Source organism: Nasonia vitripennis, chromosome 1 (assembly GCF_009193385.2).
Source record: "Nasonia vitripennis strain AsymCx chromosome 1, Nvit_psr_1.1, whole genome shotgun sequence".
Taxonomy (NCBI): Eukaryota; Metazoa; Arthropoda; class Insecta; order Hymenoptera; family Pteromalidae; genus Nasonia; species Nasonia vitripennis.
Window position 1 is genome coordinate 20,365,032 of NC_045757.1, and position 21,767 is coordinate 20,386,798.

At 40.6% G+C, this 21,767-nt stretch overlaps 1 protein-coding gene and 1 non-coding gene across 4 annotated transcripts; both read right to left on the minus strand.

Annotated features, from left to right (window-relative positions):
- Positions 1-10,946: 10,946 nt before the first annotated feature.
- On the minus strand, positions 10,947-11,063 carry LOC116417671. Its single transcript, XR_004227919.1, has one exon. It is a non-coding gene; the product is annotated as a U5 spliceosomal RNA (small nuclear RNA).
- Positions 11,064-19,429: 8,366 nt separating this feature from the next.
- On the minus strand, positions 19,430-21,004 carry LOC100678269 (cationic trypsin). Of its 3 annotated transcripts, XM_016988921.3 has the most exons (6): positions 20,854-20,947; positions 20,696-20,778; positions 20,522-20,608; positions 20,126-20,436; positions 19,741-20,061; positions 19,430-19,666 (listed from the first exon to the last, which is right to left on the minus strand). In XM_016988921.3, exons 3-6 carry the CDS (start codon positions 20,577-20,579, stop codon positions 19,475-19,477), a joined length of 882 nt encoding a protein of 293 aa, XP_016844410.1. In that variant the 5' UTR covers positions 20,580-20,608; positions 20,696-20,778; positions 20,854-20,947; the 3' UTR covers positions 19,430-19,474. The 3 variants fall into 3 exon arrangements, with proteins under 3 accessions (XP_016844410.1, XP_008212977.1, XP_031782300.1); XM_008214755.4 differs by having other exon boundaries at positions 20,696-21,004; XM_031926440.2 differs by having other exon boundaries at positions 19,439-19,666; positions 19,811-20,061; positions 20,696-21,004.
- Positions 21,005-21,767: the final 763 nt, after the last annotated feature.

Here is a 21,767-nt window from a genome sequence, read left to right on the forward strand (position 1 = left end):
GAGACGAGCCCACTGTCACACGTCCGACGAATAAAGAATAAAGCAAAACGAACACCGAGTTCTTATTTAAAGTAGCTTGATACTCTCCAACCTACACACTCATACTAGATTAAGAAATTTGTTTGTAATAGTTCGTTGTTTTAGTTGATCATATAAATGTGCACATAAATGGTGGATTATATTAATGTAAAATTTACTTAAAAGACAAAAAACATAAACAATATTTGACTACTCATATGTTAGCGCATAATAATGAAGATATAAATGTTTAATTTGTCTCAAAAGGTTTAGAGATAAAAGTAATAATAATCGACACACTGAAATACGTGTCTATTTTGAGCAATGTTCATTAGAAAATAAATACATGCGCAATGGAAAACCGTGTCATATACATGTATTAAGGCCACGTGTTAAATGATAAAAAATATTTATGTAGAGTTTTTTCGTGTAGGGTTTATTAGTGTACGGTTTACACAGTGTCTAAATCAGTATATTTGTACAAGAATTTATAAATCGACTTATTTCTTGGAAACTTCGTCACTGCAATGCACAAACTGAATTTTTTAAAATAAATTTTACCTATCAACAAGAAATACGGGGCTCTATTTCTTCATAATGCTAAGGGATTAGTAAAAAAAAATTCAAGTAAAATTATGAACACAGAATATTTAAATTGTATGAGAAGACCCGTAAGCACATAGCAGAACTGGACTGTAGTATTTATGAGAGTTAATTTTACTTTCATTAAACAAATTTGATTTAAAAAATAACATGTTATTGCGTAAATAGAAACATCGTTTTGAGGGGTAAGAAATTAAAAATCCAATCGAGCATTATTTTTAATAAAATAACTTATTGACCTAAGCAGTATGCCACTCTGATGCTCTGAATTTATTAATGTAGGTTTTATTTTTAAAGATATAATTAGTGTTAAATTAAAGTTGTTTATCTACAGCCGCCCCAATTTTCTCATCGAAATCTCATTTATAAAAGTATTTCTGAGCTTCTTAAAAAACTGGATTAATTTTTATAGAAAATGATTCAATTATGCTCTTAGAACAATTCAAAGGCATTCGGGAATTGTACGCTTATCGTGCGGGCATTATATTTATCGAGTTCTTCTTAAAGCCCAGCGTGATGACACAACGACACCTCCCCTACCCGCTTGTTTCAATGCAGTCATTAAGTACTAGACCCAGACGCTAAGCTAATTGCTTTTTAATGACGCTATACCTGGCCACAAACATACTTAGAAGTACCTTTTACCTTTGAGCTAATCTTGTGTTCTCTCCAGCGCCATCTATGGTCTGAGATTTTCTCCAATGAGAGGCTGTTGCGGATATACTCAGGTAGCGAAGGTTAGATGACGGATAATCGGGAACGCATAAACAATGGGACGCGGTGATGACGCAACGGCAAGGCTAAGGGGGCGGGGGATTGGTGCGGGCATAAAGTACTTAAAAGGGCCAGCGCTAGTCCTCACTGCCTAGGTACCCGTGCGTTATTACCGTACCATATAAAATGTCTAGCCGACCCGAACGCCTGATGGGGAAATTTTGAAAGCTTCTTTAGTTTATTGTCCGATATAAAGCGCCTCGACGGCCCGAAGGCCCGACGGGAAATTTTAAGAACCATAGCGACAAATTACACGCGGGAAAGCGCGTGCGGTGGCGGGCGCAGCTGCTCGCTCAAGAAAGGTGTATGCATATGAGACTTATACGAGAAAATGTATGGATGAATGTGTAGATGTAATGGTGTCAGTATATTTGTAAGGCTATTTAATAAGAATTCCTGTAAGCGAGAAGAGTCCCAGCGTCTGGGTGGCGGAAGCGCGGGTCGGGCGCACGGTTGACGGCACAGAAGTTCGCAGCGCGCGACCGATGCCTCCGGCGACTGCTTGTGGCCGCCAGTTGCCTAGGGTCCAGGCAGCTGGAGGGAGCCGCGAGCGGCGTCGGACGCGTCTTGCGATTCCCACGGGCTCGAGTCACCATTACGGCACGGGTGCAAAGAGCCACCGTGGCCGCCACGCCATACAGCTAGGGGAAGCCACGCATCCCCTAGGCTGCCCTCTGACCCCCAGAAGGGAGTTATGTTCCGCAGGGGCGGGTCAAAACACTTGCTCGGGTGGGTGGCAACGTCGCAGGGGGCGCTGTCACCAAAAGATGCCTCGGCCGTGCGGGCCGATCGTCGGGACCGACACTCTTTCGCCAGCACTCGACTCGAGCGGTTGCGCTGATATTTGTAACATAGTTTTAGTTGTCAAAATTGTAAACTTGTGCACTATTTTTTTTTGTCGCCAGTTTTGCCGATCACTTCAGTGACGTCGTTTTCTGAAAGTAAAATAAATTATACTCATCCTATACCTACTTGTTGTTTCCTAGCCCTCACGACATCCGGAATAGAGGCATTGTTACATAATTCGGAGGTTGGCCTTCGTCCCTCTTCGAGGCGCTTATCTAAAATAAAACTCTTACCTGATGACAAGACTCAGGAGACAGTAGCAGTTTCGACTTGACCGCCACGGGAAGTACACCTCAGAGATCTCTTTCTGAGTGTCAACCTACGGCATATTTGTTCGCGTACTCTCTAAGTTCGTTTTATTTACAAGTTTCTATACTTGATTTCAGCTTGAGTTTCGTAGTAAATATATACCATAAATACAAAAATAAAATATATTAGCTTTGCACCTGAAAATAATTCTATCGATCTAAAGAAATGGATATTTTTGAATTCAAGCTAAGGACCTTACAATCTGCGTCCAAGTCTAGCATCTCAGAACTCACAAGTCTGGCCATAAAAGATCAAGCTAGCGCGTCAGGCATCATACATTTATTAAACGATTACGTGATAAAAGTAAACAAATCTCTCAAACTATCAATGCTCTATGTAATAGATTCAATTTTTAAAAATGCAGCCGGTCCTTATCACGCCTTCTACTTTCATCAAATTAACAAAATTTTTTGCCACGTTCTGGACTGCGCCGATGCAGAACAGATAAAAGACTTGAGAAAGCTTAAAGACAGCTGGCAAACATTTCTTTCCGAGGAAACCTTGATAGAGTTAGAGAATTACATAACACTTCATTGCATTAATCTAGAGGGGCATGATGAAGGATATTGCAAAAATAAGTACTCCGTTGAAAAATATAGACGAATGTCGGTAAAAAAAAAATTTGATAACACAGCAGAACCGCAGCAAGAACAGAGAATTAAGAGACCGTGCAAAAATCATTGATAACACCGTAAGAAAAGAAAATCATTCACGCTTTAATATTTATAGCTGATTTAAAAAAAAAAATTCATAACATCCAAATTTTAATTCAGATTTGTATAGATAGGTATTTTTCCACGCGCATGCACACACACTCGCGCGCTTATATAGATGCATGTATTTATTCTTTTTGCTTCCTCCTAGAGGAAGCTTTGTCCCTATATAAAAAAGTCATGACCGGATGAAGTGAAGCCAAGAATGCGTCAATATGATTGGCTCATGTAGTGCGCATGCGTCAAAAGTATCGTTAGAATTTTTTTATTTGTTTTTGATTTCTAAAATTGATTCTAATATTAAAAATGTAATATAATACTATAATATATCAAATTATAATTTGTGTATTTATAATATTCTAGAGACATTTTACTCTCGAGACTATTCTATTCTCGAGACATAATCTTAAAATTTTAAAAGGAAGTTGGCGACGAAACCGCGGCAATTTTGAAATTTATATGAGCGCGAAATGAATCATATATTGTAAAGTTTGATATATTTCCGTGATAGAAAACAAATATTAAAAATATCAATCAAGTATTTATATTCCATTTTGTAAGTTAATGAAATTATAGTCTACTACAGTGCGCGCAGCGCACTGCGCCAAGTCTAGTAATAGTAAAATTTTGAGTTTCTTCAAAACTTCTAGAAAATATTTTTTAGTGTGTTAGAAGTTCAAATCAAGTGTTTTTGGAAAATGTCCGTATGGATGTGTGTGTGTGTGTGTATACCGCAATATTTATGGAACTACTTTGTCAATATCAATAAAATTTGAATGCAAATATATTTTTGGATTCTGAATACGGGAAAAACAGTTATTTTTTAATTTCTTAACTATATTTTTTATGGCCATTTTTTGATTTTTGAAAAACACTATTTTGCGTTTCTTTTCAATTATCCCATTGTTACAAACAATTCAGCTATAGTGCATTTGAAAGAGAATAAAATTACCTACTTTTCCTCGTTTGGTATTCGGGATTGACCGCTTTGTTCGGCAGATAAAATGAAAAAGTCGATTTTTTTTTAAATTCATATCTCTGAAACTAAACGTTATAATCTTGCGAAAAAAATGATGTCAATGGGTCACGTGTCAAACTATACCCCATTAACTTATTTTTTCCTTTTACTAAGTTTTTCTTCGGTAATAAATCGAAAACTGAAAAAGATGAGTTTTTTGTGCCTCGATTACGGACGCAAAAAGGCCTTATTGCACTTGAGATTTCGGGAAAAAACAGATATTTTATGTGCTTTGGCTAAATTTATTGCACAGCTTTCAAACCCCTATGGTTCGTAAGATATCAAGGTTTCAATTTTTTTTTGAAAATTTTTTGATTTCTTATATCTCTAAAACAATGTAGTCAAATGCTTCAAAATTTTATTTGGTAATTCACTATAAAAAAGCTATCTACTGTTAAAATTTTAAACGATTCCATCAAGCGATTTTCAACTAAAGAGCTAAAATGTAAAAATCGTTTTCTTGAAAATTGCGCGAGCGACCTATCTAATGAATAACCTGCTGTTTTGATGGTTAGGTTGGTTAGGAACAGATGTAAACATGCGTGAATTTCTGTGAAAAAAAATTGACGACAGTGTTTTTTTATCCTAATCGACTACGCTTTTTTTAAATGCGGGCACAATTTGCAACGATAACACTGATGGAGGAGTTACACAATCTGTACGCGTCACCAAATATTAACAGAATAATAAAATCGCGCAGATTGGGATGGGCAGGGCACGTAGCGAGAATGGGAGACGACCGTACGGCAGCGCGTGTCATGAAGGGCAGGCCGATGGTAGCGCGACCTCTAGGTAGACCTAGACGTAGATGGGAGGACAACGTAAAAGCGGATCTAGTAGAAATAGGACGGGTTGGTATTGATCGGAGAGGTGCATCTTGGGTGGGGTTGACACAAGATAGGGCAGCGTGGAAGGCTTGCGTAGATGAGGCGATGAACTTTCGAGTTCTAAATACCACTTGAAAAAAAAAAAAACACTGATGGAGGGCGAATATGAGATTGTATCTCAACCGACCATGTACCTGGGACTCACCATTGATGCGAAACTAACGTTTAAACAACATCTTGAAGTAGTAAGTGATGAAGCAGCAAAGGTTGACGCTACTTTATCGAGGTTGATGCTAAATGTAGGAGGACTAACGTAAAAACAAAGGTTACTTCTAGCATGTGTAATCACATCGATTATTTTGTGCAGGGTCCCCTAATATGGGCCGATGCCACGTTGGTAAAAAGTTATGCACAAAAGATATCGACAGTGTATAAGAGAAGGGCATAAAAAGTCGCGTCGGCTTACTGTATGGTATCGGACGAGGTGGTCTGCATCATAGTAGCATGCCGCTTATTAACCTTTTAGTAATGGAGAGAAAGGACACATTCAAGGCGGAGTGACGGATTAGCGACAACACGCAGAATGAAATCTGGGACTTTGCATGAAAGCAGACAATGAAAAAAAAGATGGGATTTAAATAATAAGAAGCGATTGACGCATCGCCTTATACCAAGAATAGAGGGCTGGATACAAAGAGGACATGGGGAGTCAATTATGACCTCACACAGTTTTCGACAGGGCACGGATGCTTTCAGGCATACCTAAATAGATTTAAAATAGACCGTCTAAACTGCGTAGTCTGCTTGGGTGCTCACGAAGATGTAGAGCATGTCTTCTGTGACTATTCGCGATACCAAATGGAGCGAGAAAAACTCGAGTGTTACCTTCAGACACTTGAGTCAATGATGACAGCTATGTTGACGTCATGGAATTGTTGGTACGCTGTAAACAACTACGTTTTTCTCTATTTTCAGGAAGGTTAGAAATGACGTAGAGAAAAGAAGGGAAAGATAGGGCAAAACAGCCGAGTAAAACTGTTGCTGGACTAAGGCCACTTAGTTGTAAATACAAAACACTTCTTAGACCGATGAAGAGGAACGTAGGTGTCGGGGTTGAGTCTGTCCAGAGAATTACCGGTCGATGCTGCACGAAGTAGACGACTAGAAGATACTGCAGTTATCAGACGGCTGGACGATGCAGAATAATAAAGACGAGTTTGATCCTGAATCCCCAATCACCTTGGTGAATGGGGGATGTATGAAAATGTCAACGTTCAATGCTCCTTTTCACTGGAGTCCCATCGTCTTTACCATTTAGCTAGGGTTTGTTCCTTCGCGGTTTTCCAAACTTTCTTTTGTTTATTGTCACAATGCCGGCTCTTTTTGTATATATTCTTTCTTTCTGTTGCTAGAAGGTCCATAGGCGGCATATTTGAGACAACACACACTGCATTTTCTAATTCTGTTCGGTAAGCAAAAGTGACCCGCAATGCACTTCTCCTATAAACTGATGACAACTTTTGTGCGTAGGACTTTACCAATATGGCGTCCGCCCATATTGGGGCACCTTATAATATAATTGATGTAGTTGCACTGGCTAGGAGTAACCTTTGACCCTGCATTGGTCCGCTCACATTTGACATTAGTCGCGATAGTGCAGCACTGACTTTTGTAACCTTATTGCTCACCCTCTCGAGATGCTGCTTAAACGTTAGTGTGGCGTCCATAGTGATTTCCAGGTACTTAATGGTCGGCTGGGAGTCCATTTCGTGTCTGCCCATTGTCAGTGTTATTGTCTTTATTTTCTCCCTACTAGATATAAAAATAGCCTCCGTCTTATGGCTAGCAAGCGCAAGTCCAGTCTGCTTTAGCTAATCGTAGATTATACCTACTGTCTCGTTAGCGATTTCCGTCACCTCTTCCTTTTGCTTTGCCACACCACTACTGCAATGTTATCTGAAAATCCTACAAATGTTACCCCTTCGGGTAGTCCTAGCCTGAGTACTCCAGCGTACATGATGTTCCACAATGATGGGCCAAGCACTGACCCTTGTGGGACCTCTCTGGTTCATAGGTTTTTGTGCCGTTCTTCGTGTCATACAATAAGGTTCTAATTTTCAGGTAGTCAGACATAATCCTTCTTATATATGCGGGTACCTCTTTTTTCCGTAGTGCCTCGTGTATCTTGCCCCAGCTGGCTGAGTTAAACGCATTTTTTAACATCCAGTGTAACAAGAGCACAGTAGTTTTTGGTTCCTCTTTTCCATCTCTTCCCTTCTATCTCAGTTCTATCGGTGTCAACTACTAAGCTTACGGCGTGGTGTCAAGATTGAAACGTTTTTTTCTGAAGCCATATTGATATTTCGCTAGTCCACCTGGTTTTCCAATGACTTGGTTCGTTCTTACGCCAATAATGCGTATAGCTTGTTTCAATACAATATTGGCTATGCCAACTAAGCCTTGTTGTTCCCAACCATTTTGCATGCAGCCAGTAGTTTTTCTGTGGTAGTTGTTGGAATGATTTCGTCATTTGCGTTCGCTTCAGGGAAAGCAGTTACTTCTGGTTGAAGGAAAAATAGCATAGTCACAAGACGTTCTAGTAATTCCAGGCTTTTATGAGGAGAAATATAACCTCCCTTTATCTTCTTTATTACTACTTGGTATGGTCGCACACTGGGATCCAGCTTAATCTCATCCTGCAAGTCTTTAGGGCACCACCGTTTATTTTCTCGGATTTTTTTCTTGAGTATCCGTTAAGCATCATTTATTCCTTTATTTCTTTGTTTCGCGCGTCTACTACTTCTTGACCTCTACCAGTCTTGTGGTATTTCTTCCTGGCCCGCTGTTCCCGTCTTCTAGTTCGATGACACTCGCTGAGCGTCTATTTCTTCATTGAACTAGTGTACTGGAGGTCGTCCATTATTGGACGCTCTCCTCAGTTTCGTTGCGTCGCAGGCTCGGATAATATTTCCTATCATCTTCTCGACCTTATCATTCGGAGATCCGCACGGCTGCATTTCTTCTGGAGCCAGCAGAAATGTCTCCTTGTCAAAATTCTTCGTTTCCCAACCGACTTTTTTCTTTCTTGTACTCCCGTTTTATCTCCGTTTTGGTTTTCCTATCTTCATTATTATCGCTTGATGGTCACTATTTGTGTAATGATCGATTACCGTCCTTGATCTTACCAATCGAATCAGGTAGCTGCTAACAAACGTGAGATCTATGATGGACCCTGCGTCTTCTCTTCGTAATGTGTAAGAGCATCCCCGCTTAACTCAGATCAAGTTAAGGAGGGCAAATGCTTCCAATAGCGCTCGTCCTCTTTCGTTTGTACTTTGGCTGCCCCACTCTACTACCTAGCCGTTGGAATTGCCTGCTATCAATACTTGTTTTCTTCTTACAGCATCCTGTACTAGCTGGTCCAACAGTTGTCTGAATTGTCCTATTGACGCGTTAGGAGAAGCATAGCAGCTGTAAATGTGTACGCCTGCAACCTTAGAGCGTACGATTCCTTCATTACGTCTTGTCATTTTTTCCTGGAAAGCGGCGTCTCCGCATGCCCATATCGCCGCTTTACCAGTACTGTCCTTATCCCACGATGGTTTGTCTTGGTCTTTGTATTGTTCGCAGACGATGGCTATGTCGATCTCTATCTCACGGACATACTGGCTCAGTAGGTCATGTGCCGTCGCGCAGTGATTTATGTTGAACTGCACTATTTTTATTTTCTTCGTCTGTCAGTGGCTTTTTCTACAGCTCGGTAAATTGGGCATGCATAGCTACCAGCTGCGTGGTCACTCTGTTTACCTGTGACTTCTTTGCAGGGTACACAGTTGGGTTGGTTCTTACACTCCTTTGCTTTATGCCCATCTTTTCCACATTTAAAGCAAAGCTTACATCTATCTTCAGTTACTGTGCAGTTTCTGCCGATATGGCCAAAATCTAGGCATTTATGACACCTAAGCGGCTGGTTTATGTGGATAGCCACCCAGATCCTACTTATTCTATTCTGATCTTCTGAAGCTTAGTAATCTTAGCTGCTATCTGAGCTTGTACCCGTATCACTGCAATCTGCGAGTCACCGTACGTCTTTCGCAGAGATCTTATCGTAGAGTCTTCTATTATGTTCCCTTCGCTAATTTCCTTCTGTAGTGCTTATACCTTCTCTTTTGAGGTAAGCATGTCAAGATCTTAGTTTTCTCAATAGTCTTATAAGCCGAAAGGAAAGAGAACTACTTCCAGGTATAAATACTTCAATGCTGTACATTGGATTAAAAAAGAGTTGCACTGCACTGCATACCGAAGATGATAGTTTATGCAGTCTCCATGTACACTTGGACGGGGAACCCAAATTGTGGATAGTAATTGACAGAGCTTTCAGAGGAAAGTTAACGAAAATGTTTGCTGAGCATTTGACCAAATTTAAAAATAAATGTGTGTGTTCTCAAACCCTCGAGCACAAGTTTTATATGATAACCCCATCATTATTAAAAAAATGGGGCATATTATACAAAATTGTTGTACAATAATATCCAGGGGATTTATTTTTTATTCGAAGTGGTGTGTACCACGCTGTTTTGAATTTAGAACGTTCTGTTGCAGAAGCTGTGAACATCCGCAGCGATCTTTGGAACGCTGAATATGATTCACCGGTTTGTAATTGCAAAGATAATAAGCGTAAAGAAGTTGGTAAAGATAATTCGATTGTTTATAATATTACTCCATTGAAACGAAAACTGCACTCATGCCTTGAAAGAAACTGTAACAAACGGTTTGAGTATAAAACTCAATTAACTCAACATATGAAAAAGGTACATGAATTAGTTGAACAATTGTACACATGTGATAAATGCAAAAAAGTATTTGCAAAAAAAAGCAATTGGAGTCGTCAAATAAAGTTTCATGACAATGAGAAACAAACATGCAGAACATGTGGTAAACAAGTGCATAATCTATATAAACATGAGCAAGATGTGCACTCTTCTAAAAGGATGAGGTGCGAAAAGTGTAAAAAATATATAAGGATCAATGAAACGACACGTTGCTACTTGTGGTTCAGTTTGTACCATTTGTGATCGAAAATTTACGTCTAAGAGATATTTGATGCAACATATTAATCACAAACATTGACATATTGTAAAATATTAATAATACAATTGAAATATAAATAAAACTTTTCTTTTGTAGTTGCCCTGTACTCAATTCCAACTTATTCAGATCCACAATATTTTGTATTATTTTTTAATTGCTTCTTCAGCAAAATAATCTAGATTGAAAATATTTAAAAAAGCATTAACATTGTATATTTAAATAATATTTTCTCTATTGGAACTATAAATTTAGTTGGAGGAAGCTACGTGCCAATGAATTGGCAACGGTTTTTTTTAGGTAAGAGCGACGATGAGAGATTAGGTGCGAGCGAATGCGCACTGTGGTCTGCGCATTGTTCAACGTATCTCGCTTGGTTAGCGTGACCGTCACAAGTCGGGCTTTGGTCCATTTTGCCTAATATCTCGCCGACTGTGACGAATATTGTCAAAAAATTCACTAATCTTAAAATTTTCTTACCCACGCAAAAAAATCGCACATTTGGCTATAAATTGTTCAGCGGGCGGGCGGCTGGTAAGCGTGGTCATTATCAGCAGAAAAACACCAGAATCGAATGCTCCACTGTTTTTAGCGGTTGAGGAAAACTATATTAAAATGTTAAGTTTACTTCTAGAGAGTAAAGCTATTGTCAAAAAGGCAATGACTGGATCAAATACTGCACTTGAAATAGCGAATAAAAATTGGAATGCAGTAAAGATGCAAGTAAGAATCTGTTTGAGTTGTATTATCGGCCCAATTGATGTCGGGTACACAAATAATTCGTCATAGAGTCATCAACTGTTCCCTTCTACGGAAATATTTAGTAACAGGCAAAAGATTTTTGTTTGTAGAAAGGAATACCAAAGTGACGAGACATTTACGAAGCTTTCAGTTCGCTACTTCACTTGCGACTGATGTAAACCAGTAACCACCAAGTGGATATTTCGTGAACTAAGTACCCTGTACCTTTGAATGACCAGTACACTGAAAAAAAACAGCCATTTTAACTGAACTCGCACCAGTAATCCGTCATTATACGAAGACTAGCCAAGATTACCGTAGAGTTCAGCAGTTTTAAAGAATCAGTTCGGTCGTTTTTGCTGGTGTCCCGCGTAAGCGACCAATTTTACGAGTCGCGACTCGCCAAAACTACCAGTGGCACACCGTTGTTCTTGCTGAACAGTCTATTACCTGCTCAAGGCATAAGTTGCTCAAGAGCAGGGACTAGGCGCTTAAGTTGCGCTTCGGCTAGTGAGCTAGTACGGGTTGTGCGGGTCCTTTTATAGGCCACGGAGATAGTGCGGATCGAGCCGCCGGAAAAACTCTCACATTCATACTTGCACACACTTATTCACACCTATATACAAAAATCATTTACACACTTATAATATAATGCGCGCGCCGCGCCACCGCTTGCTCTCTACTCCTACCTACTCTCATTATAATTGCGCCGCTGCGCTCGCCGCTCGGGCTATATAGATATAAGCGCGTGTTGCGCGCTCTCCCCGCTTTCTTGCTGCTTGTTGCTGTTGCCGCTGGCTGGCTTGTGGCGCTGCTGTTGTACTGCTGCTTTGAGTTCAGCTGTCAGCTGTAGCGCGTAGCTTCGTATTTGGAGTGGGGGAGCCTAAGATGTTTTTGTATAATCTAAAATGTTGTTTCATATAATTTAGTATTTAATATTTATAAATTTTTTGTTGAGCTTGTACGGGGTGTTACACGACAAAACTTTTTTTGAGCATCGTAATATATGTGAATATCAATAAGTTTTATTAAACAGAATTTACTAAGTATTAAACAAATTATGATTTACAAAAAACAGTTATTATTAATACAAGTAATGAAAACAAAATATATTAATGAATTTTTATCAATAATTTCCGCCGAACAAAAATATCGCTTTCATCCTTTAACATTATTAACGTTTATATAGTCAGCATAACTAAAACGATGCAGGCATCAATTATTAAGACAACAGCGCAGCCTCGTAAAAATCATAATCTTGATTTTTCTTTCAGCCACCCGATGATACTTATTTTCTATTTAATCTCTATTTAATCAAAGACCAATGTGTTTGCTGCATGATAAACTCGAACCTTTTTATAATACTGCACTCTCGCTTTTTTCCCACTGTCTCTTTAACAGACTCTCCGTTTATCATTTTCATTTCTCCTCTATTTTCTCATTCTCCACTTTGCCTCTTTCTCTCTCGGTCATCTCTTCTCCCGCGCGCGAGTGCAAGTCCTCTTTCCTTTTCATTCCTCGTGTCTTTCTTTTTTTTTCTTGCAGCGCAGGTTCGTGTAGGAGACGGCACATCGCTCAGTTGCAGAACTGAGTGTCGCTGCTGCTGCCAAGTTTGTGGCCGGTCAAAGGTCGCATACGAGGCGCGCTTCCGTCATAAAAGTACGGAACCGCGCGTACCAACACAAGAGAGAGGGTGGACGAAAAGAAAAAAGAAACGTTTATGCGCGCGAAGTTAGAACCTTTTGTTTGATGCATCGTTTCGCGCCGACGCGGAACAAATCACGTTGTCCAGACGATACTTTTTTTCATTTCTCGCATATGCCATCTCTTCATGGCACAGCGTCTATATAATAAGTTTTGCAAATTTTTTCAAATAGTTCGTATACTTTCTCCTAGAGAGACTCTAAAACTGTTATGTAATTCATCTGACAATTTTTATCAAATAAATGTACTCAATTTATACTATTGCCGACGAGAGAAAACTGATTAGAAGCAATTATAGAAAGTGAATTTTTCGATTGTACGAAAAATGTACAAGGTACAGGAATCCCGAGAAAAGTATCCTTCATTGTGAAAACCTCTTCAACATTTTCCAACCCGCCATATAAGCCGCAAGTCGCGACATTGCGCAACATCTCGAACAGATAGGCACCCACGAATACAATCCAAGTGCCTTTGAAATTCTCGCGCTATACACGATAATTCCTCTCACGCCGTGTATGCGTCCGTCGCGACTCCCCGCCGGCGCTCGTTCATGATGCCTGAGATTCTCCCGGATAATTCGCACAGTGGCGACTAATGCCCAGTAGTACGTACACATACACCTATATCCAATCAATGCCGTCGTTTCTATATACTCGTCCATCGGCGGTACACTATACTCCATGGGAGTAATGACGCTCCCGTGTACCCCCACGACGAATGGATGATCGGGTGATCGATGCCTTGCGGAAAGCCTCCAGCGGTGAGCTAAGAAACTCTCTCGCGCGATGAATTCATTTTGCCTACTCGCGGCAAATGACTCCCCTGACGATAATTTATCTAAATTTATCGGTCGCCGTGTGTTGTGCGCGTCGCGCAGGACAAAAAACGTTGCGCAACTGCTTCATTTCACATTCTGGAGAATTCCTTAGATGGAGGCGAAATTGCCGCGCGCGACTGCAGTATACTTGGAGTGTGTATGTTTTCTCGAGAAAGTCAGCCAGGGTGTCTCGGGACCGCGCACAGAGAAGGCATTGATCGTCGTATAGTTGATCGTGGATAGCTGCAGGTGTTCGATACATGCGAAGTTTTGGTATATAAGCTTGACATTTCGAAAAGGTTGCATTGTTTAGAAACATCGCGAGGATGGATCGGTAATTATAGAAAGACTTGCGGTGATAGAAGCTATACGATGATTTTTACGTATTGTTGTCGTAATTTACGTCACCAGTTGATGCGTTGGAATAACAATTAAAATTTTCAGAAGAGCTCGCAAGATTCCCACCGAATTGACTCGAACATTAAATTTCTATCAAGCTAAAAGAAAGTCGAAGACATGAGATGTCCAAGAGAAAAAATACACAAAGTGAACGACATCCTCGGTGACGGTTGCTAGAAGGTGGTCCATCTGTCGAATCACCAGTAGAGTTGTGTACATACCCGGAAGAGCGATACAGAGATCGGCAGCGAGTCGACGGGTTAATATGGATGAGTTTGATCTTGCACCGGCTTGTAACCGCGAGAGTGACTCTTTCCTCAATTTTTTCTCCCCCTCTCATCTCTCCGTACGCGTCTCCTTCCTACGTCTAATAAACAGCCCCACTCGTCTTTCAATCACTCGCTACGAAACAGTGTCTTGTTCATTTCACGTTTACTTTGATCGAAGACTCACGAAAAAAGGAGTTATTCATATGAGCGAATAGGATTTCAAGAGAACTGTGAGGAAGGTAAAGAGGTAAAATTGCGGATCGGTTGCTGCAAGGACAAAATTGGTACAAGTTGGTTCAATGATTAATGAGCATTTGATAAATTTATAAGCTTATATATTATATTTATTAAAATTTAATGTTTATAAAAGATAAATGTTTCGAATTCTCATCGATGAATTATCGATCTTTGGAATGCAAAGTACCCAATTCTATAGAGTGCGCACATTTTAAGTGCAAAAGAAGAAGCGTTAGAATACTATACTTACACCCAAGCCGCAAATCTTATCGAAGCTTTAACAATAATATCCGCTAAGCTATACTCAAAAACCGCAAAATTCCTCGTCCTCTCTCATAATACTTTGGTACTAACGGTACCCAAATTGGCCGACACCCACGCTCCGAACATTCATCGCTGTTTTATACGTCGTTAAGTGACGTACGAGCCTCAGCGACCCTCTCCTATGAATAGTCATTTATTGTAATTCGGCCTACTTGACTCTCTGCACCACAGTCTCGACGACGCACGTATACACACGGCGATCCTATCTGCGTGTTAAACTTTCTTCGGCTCTTTTCACGTGTCGATGGCTTATCAGAGTCGCCGCGTAATTTAGGTATTTAAACGAGAGGATCAGTGCGAGAAACGTGAGCACGCACTCGGTGAGCTTCATCAGATTAGACTGCATGATTTTACTCGTTTTTCCATGATTGCTTTCCCATATAATTTACTCGCGACTAGCGAGAAGAGTTTTCTCGGAATAGGGCTGGAAAGGTCGAGCTGCCATTTTTTTCCAGAGATGCGGAAATGGAAAGTGGGATTTTACGTAAACGGTTTCGAGTTTTTAAAGAGGTTTATGGACTAGCGCGTATTGTGTCATATAGTTAGTAGTATAATTATTGTGTCCTACAGTTTGCCGAAGAAGTTGATGAAGATACTGCTGCTGATTTTAGTCTATAACCTATAGTCACAGTGGACTTGGTGACTGAGTTAATTAAAGCACGAGCAGCCTAAGCAACGGTCCAACAATTATTCGGCGGCTTTGGCATATGTTGGATCCCGCTTTATTATAATATACACTTGGAGCACAGATTAAGCTAGAAAAGTGTTTATGTACCACCTATCTTTGCTAGCCAGAGATTAAAGAAAATTGCGTTGTTTCCTGGCTATAATATTATCATTTGGTGCTATATACTACGGCTGATTCCGTGCTGTCACGCTGGCGGGTCTTTCTTGTTCGCCTGTAATAGTGCACTACGATATACGCGGTCTAAAATTCTCTGTTTTGAATCTAATAATTTTATCTAATTATTTTATTATTAATAATTTACTATAGATTCTCAGTTTAATTACTTTACAGTCCTTATTTTGATCAATATAACAAATCCAAGAAATCTATAATACGACGAGAATCTCAATCTAAGAATTCTACGAAAAATGTCGCTCTTATTAACGCAGTGCACTGCCAGCCTTTGCACGTTTTAATCACATAATTAAATGAAGAAAAGTCAGTCTCGCAGAAGAAGTTTATTCCAACTCTTCCTCATTCTACCCGAACTCCGCATTCCCAACTCTCCTCTCGCTTCTTTGCTCCTAATAACGTCCTATACACTCCTCAATATCTCCCTATCTCTTCATTTCTACGTTTGAACTGTATACACCAACGGCTGCTCTTTCCATTTTCGACCTCCCCGTTCTTTCTATTAATTTATATCCGCGACTACCGTTTGGCATCGTGTGGGTAGCAGGTGGGTATATACATATATAAATATGTATACATATACACACGAAGCAGTCCAGGTTGGTTGCCCTACATGGAAACGAGTCGTTAACGCGTTGTCGTCGCTCGCGCGCGCGACAGTTCGAGCGGCGGTCCGGCATTGTTGGCGCCTGCTCGATCGGATTCCACGCCGAGACTATTCACCCGCGCGAGAAAGAGGATCTGCCCTCACCCTCGCCTCGGCAGACACGCGGAGAGGAGACCTTATTAGGTACAAAGCCAGTCGAGAGATATCCACTACGCGTTTGTATAAATGGGGATAATGGTAGGAGCACGCATGTTCCCCTTTGTTTATTCTTATTAGTTTCGGACTTATCTCATCTTCACGGCTGTTGGTGATTAATTTTGATTCATTTTGCGAAAGTGTTTAATTGTCGTTTTGTTACGATAAGAACACTGACAATCTCTTGATTCCCTCATCGTTTACATAACGAAACTGAGACCTCGAACTCATACTCGGTCGAGCACTCGTGGCTGAAAAGCAAAAAAAAAAGAATATCTCTCACTACTCACGTGCACTTGAGATAACGTACACTCCCATTGTGCAAGCAAGATAGGAAGAAGACTGGCCGGCTCTCTCCTCAAACGCAAACGGTCCCTCGCACATTTTAAAGCGCGCACGCGAGCCACAGCGGGCGTTGCTACCGCCGCCTTCGCCTGGTTGGATTGGCAGGACAGTAGAGCCCGAGACATTCAGCAGCAGTAGCGCGCACAATACAAAGAGGAACGAGGAAAGGAGAGAATCGGAGTGAAACTGACATTCCCCCGCATTCATACCAATAACTGCGCCGAAGGACGCGCGCGTAAGCGCGGCACACTGGACAGAGGAGATAAGAATATGCGAGGAGACACTGCGCGGGGAAGGAATTTTGATTACGTAATCGAGCCGATCGGGGGGATGGAAAATTTGGTTGGGAAATATTTCGCGAACGAGGCTGGCTTATCCGATGGAAAATACATCTTCTTGCAACACGAATCGATAAACTGTTGGACGATTTGTGTGGTTATCCGCGGTGATTTTATGCGCGATTGTTGGAAATGATTATGCAAATTTTCGAAATGAAAACTAATGACGCTGATAATACGTTTCGTAATGATGGTTTTATTGAGAGAATTACCTGCGTGATGCGTGTTTAACATCTTACTATTAGTACCGATATCTTCGATCACTTTCACTGGTTCATGTTTACGATGCGGATTCCGATAAACAAGCTTGAAAATTTTGTTGCATTAAGAGAATAATTATGTAAATGCTTGAATTATCGAGCCTATATAAATCAAGATAACTGATATGGATTAATGTAAGGATATTGCTATGATAAACAATGACTTAACTTGGAAGAAAGAACTGGAGGCAAAAATTTAGAACAGGGAAGACCCTTTCCGACTAGGACAATTTAAGGAGAAAAGGCCGAGACTCAATTAGATTTCTGTATACGCAATGCTGAAATACCAAACTCGTTATCGCGGTAATGTACCTACCTCTCTTGTCTTATCTGCTTGCAGGATCGATTTGCTCTGGCTACTGTTGTCCGTGTCAACCTGGAAACGCAAAGTCCGTAATTTGCTCGTATTTTTTCGCTCTTCGTCCTCTGCCGCTCTCGATTCGAGTGCATACCTGTGCTTCGATGTTTCCCTTATCCTAGAGATAGTAAGTCGACTCGTAAACAAAGGATAGTTTCAGCGCTGCTACTGTTCGAATTTCATGGAATGTCCTTATGAAAATTTTTCTGCGATAACCCTCGCTTGCATTATTATACAGAGAATGTCTTCGAGATGTAACTTCCGGATTCTATCACAGGGAAAACAAAAATCAACGAAAGGAAAATGCATACTCGGCGCACAAGCATTCTTACGATAAATCAAACAAATCCGGTCCACGATTCCGGTCTAAAAATACACGCAGGAACTCTATTACGCTCTATAAATAACTCGCGTGGAACGCAGTATCTATTAAAATTCAAGCGCGAAATGCCAACAGGTGTTTCAGCGCATAAAGTTAAAGGTCTCTCCGTGGAGGCTCTCTATAATAAAATCCTCGCACTGGCGCACTTTTAACGCGCAGCTAAACTCGTGTTTCGCCATTTCCAAACGTCTCTCTTTTATGCTAATGTCGTGTTCACTTCCTCGAGCTTTCGTGTAGTCTTATTCGTTCACCTGTTTTTAGCCTCTCTCTCCCTCTCAGTCGCACTTCCGCCTCTCGCGCGCCTTGTAGCGCAGCTTTTCGTTTGATAAACTATGCCCTCCGCTTATTCATCCTTCTCTATTTTTCGATCCCACATTTTCCGGACTGCGTCGTTCTTTGTGCACTGCTGCTGCCCTTTCCTTCTGCAGCGTTATTAATCTTATTTTAAAATTATGATTTTTACTTCCCAATCGAGTGATATACTCCGGCTCCCCGCGCATTAATCAGCTACCCCCATTAATAGCCGAAGCTTCGCGAAATCAGCTCGGTAATGTGCGTTACGCCTTACCGATTTTCCGTGTCTCTCGCTCTAAAACCCTACCCTTCCACCCATCAACTCTAATCTCTCGCGAGTTTTTCACCCCCATGCCTCTCTCAATAATATACCACGCCACGCTTGCACACATGCACGCATAGCTATATACACCGCTGCTATCCGCTCGACCAATAAATATTTCTCTCGCGAGCGCGAGCGCGCGCGCGAGAGAGAGAGAGAGAGAGAGCAAACACTCGGCGGCGATATCGGGGTGTAGGTGCGTAATGGTACGTTCGTGTAACACGTCCAACCGCCCGCGGGAATGCGGTTCATTATTTTCCGTGGCAGGTGAACTACTACGCGCTACGCTCTCGGGTATTAACGGCCCCAAGGATGTGTATAAAGAGCTGCTGCTGCTGCTGCCGCCGCTGCCGCTGCTGTGTGAAGCGAGGAGCAAAAAGGGAGCGATCGGTAATAGCCGAGGCGATAGTGCACCGCGCGAGACGCCTGATAAGGATACTAAGAGCCCATAGCGTCTAGGAAGTCCGAGAGAGCGACGATATTTCGTTAAACTCTCGCGCTGTTTGCTTTTTGGATCGGGCGTGTGGGTTTTCTTGTGCGAGAGCGCGGGAATTGCTGTGATGTATGAAATATGAGCTTCCGAGGAGGCTCCGCTAGGGTGTATACTTATTTAGAGTCGCGCGTCTGCTGTAGCTTCTGGATTTTTTGCGAGATTTTGCTGCTCGCCTTGGTGTTGGGGAATCGCTATTTATTGATGCGCTCTTGATTTATTGCTTTCGAAGGAGCGTCACTTTTTTTAATATAGTAGTGTGTTTTATATGTTTGATTGAAGTCGTCCTAACTTTGATCAATATTATTAATTGTTATTTATGATTTCTTGTTATTATTTATCTATTTGGACAAGTTTGAACGCGGATTTCATCGTTGATGATATCATTCTTGGCATTCTCGATGAACTTCGAAAAGGAGAATACTTTTGTGTATTTGGACGCTTCGTTGTGCTCATCGCATCCTCCAGGGCCCGTACTCAAGATCCCAATGACGGTATTCAACATCACTAGTGGACCACCGCTGTCGCCCTTCATACAGTATGATGTAAAAATGATAAAAAATTAAGGAATATAATGTAATCAATACAAAATAACAGCTTTACCAAACATGTTCTTCCTGGCAAAGTGGCATTACGTTCTATGATCTTAGCGCAAAATTGCGAATCGACTAACTTGTAAGGTCGAGTGATTTGCTCACACTCGCTTTTAGGAAGAAGCCTTGCTTTAGCGAATCTTAATTTATTGTCTGATGGCCCACCACCAAACGAGTACTTCCTGTTTGTTAGAGGATGAACGACGACTTTGATATCATTCCAGCCAAAGCCACCTATTACAGCCGTCTGATCTACGTATGACTCGTCGGATGTAGGCAGATCTACTTTCGTCAGTGGGAAATCAGAACCGAGACTCAAGCCGCTTTTTAACTACGAAATTAACAGTAAACTATACGATCAAAAGGTTGAAAATCACTTAAACAATTTTGAATACCTTTAACACTGCAATGTCATTCACATAAGAATTTGCTGCGAAAGCTTTTAGAGCATAGATCTTCTCCACGTCGATCTCAATGCCATCTTTTGTGTCATTTAAATCCACACACGCAGCTACAATTTTGAAGGGTGAATTTATAAAACGACCATTCCTATTAATAAAGCAATGCGCAGCTGTAAGTATGAACTGATCGTCGATTATTGCACCACTACATACGGGAGAAGCACTGAGTTTTATGGAGACGAGATATGGATTTGTCGTTACCAATTCGCCTCCTGAGAGAAATTCGGGTTCTAGAGTTGCAAATGCTGTAAAAATAAAACAGCGTAAGTATATTTATACTTGTACATAGTAGTTTAAAAACATTTTAGTTGATAATATCAAAAATCTTACCTTTGTTAGCCAGAAAAAACAGCGATGAAAAAATAAAAATAAATCTTTTGTCAAACATTGCTGCAATATCAATGGTTGCCGTGTTACCTAGAAATAGAAAGAAAAATTTGCTTGTAGTGCTAACCAAATTATTTACTAACTTTCGTACTGTGTTGGAAAAAGATGGCATATTACGATGTTTTGATTTTCGAGTTCATCGTCGACGATTTTTCTCGATAAGCGTTGTATCGTTTCACTTACGAGAATGAATGAAAGCACTGAGACAAACAACATAAACTAACTTTTAGTTTCATTATTTAAACTACTCATATGGCTTAAGCCTTGGTACGCACTGCGGTAGTGAACCGAGTAGTCAGTTGTGTCGTCCACGCAGAACAGCCAACAGGCAATTACGTTACTGACTGAGATGATCTCCCCCTTTCGTTACCTTCATAAATACACAAGCTGCATTAGCTTTTATTCTCTAGTGCGACTCAGGCAACGAGAGCGAGGCGAGAATATTTTGATCTCGAAATTATACGGCCAATCTCGTCACATGGTTTAAATATAAAACTTGCATATCACTATCACAAAGTGTTGGCACGTACAAAATTTTTCGAGTTAAATTTAATTCAGACTCTTAGAATAATAACTAATAAGACATTGTCTATAATAATCACAATATATAATTTATATAAACGTAATTACTCGTAAACGATGTTTTTAGGTGTAACAGTGAAACTCAAAACATGTTACAAGTGGTAATAGTAGTATTTTTGTAATTATACAGTAGTATAGCATTATAAACATATGCCTTCTGGTAGAGTTGCGCCACACTGTATGATCTTAACGCAAAGTTGCGAATCGGCTATCTTGTAAAGCCGAGTCGTTTGCTTACACTCGCTGTTTCGAAGAATCCGTGTCTTAGCGAATCTTAATTCATTATCCGATTGACCACCTCCAAATGGATAATTTCTATTTGTCAATGGATGTACGATAACGCTTACGTTAGTCTAGCCAAAACCACCTATTACAGCTATCTGATCTACATATGATTCATCAGATGTAGACAGATTTAATTTCGTTAAAGGAGACTTAGCGCCGAGACCTAGACCTTTTTTTAATCAAGAAATCAACCTTGAATAGCGCGATTCAAGAGTAAAAAAGAACATCAGTAATCGAAAATTTACCTTTAACATTGCAACGTCATTTACAAGAGGAGGTGGTGCGAAAGCTGCGTGAGCATAGATCTTCTCCACGTCGATCT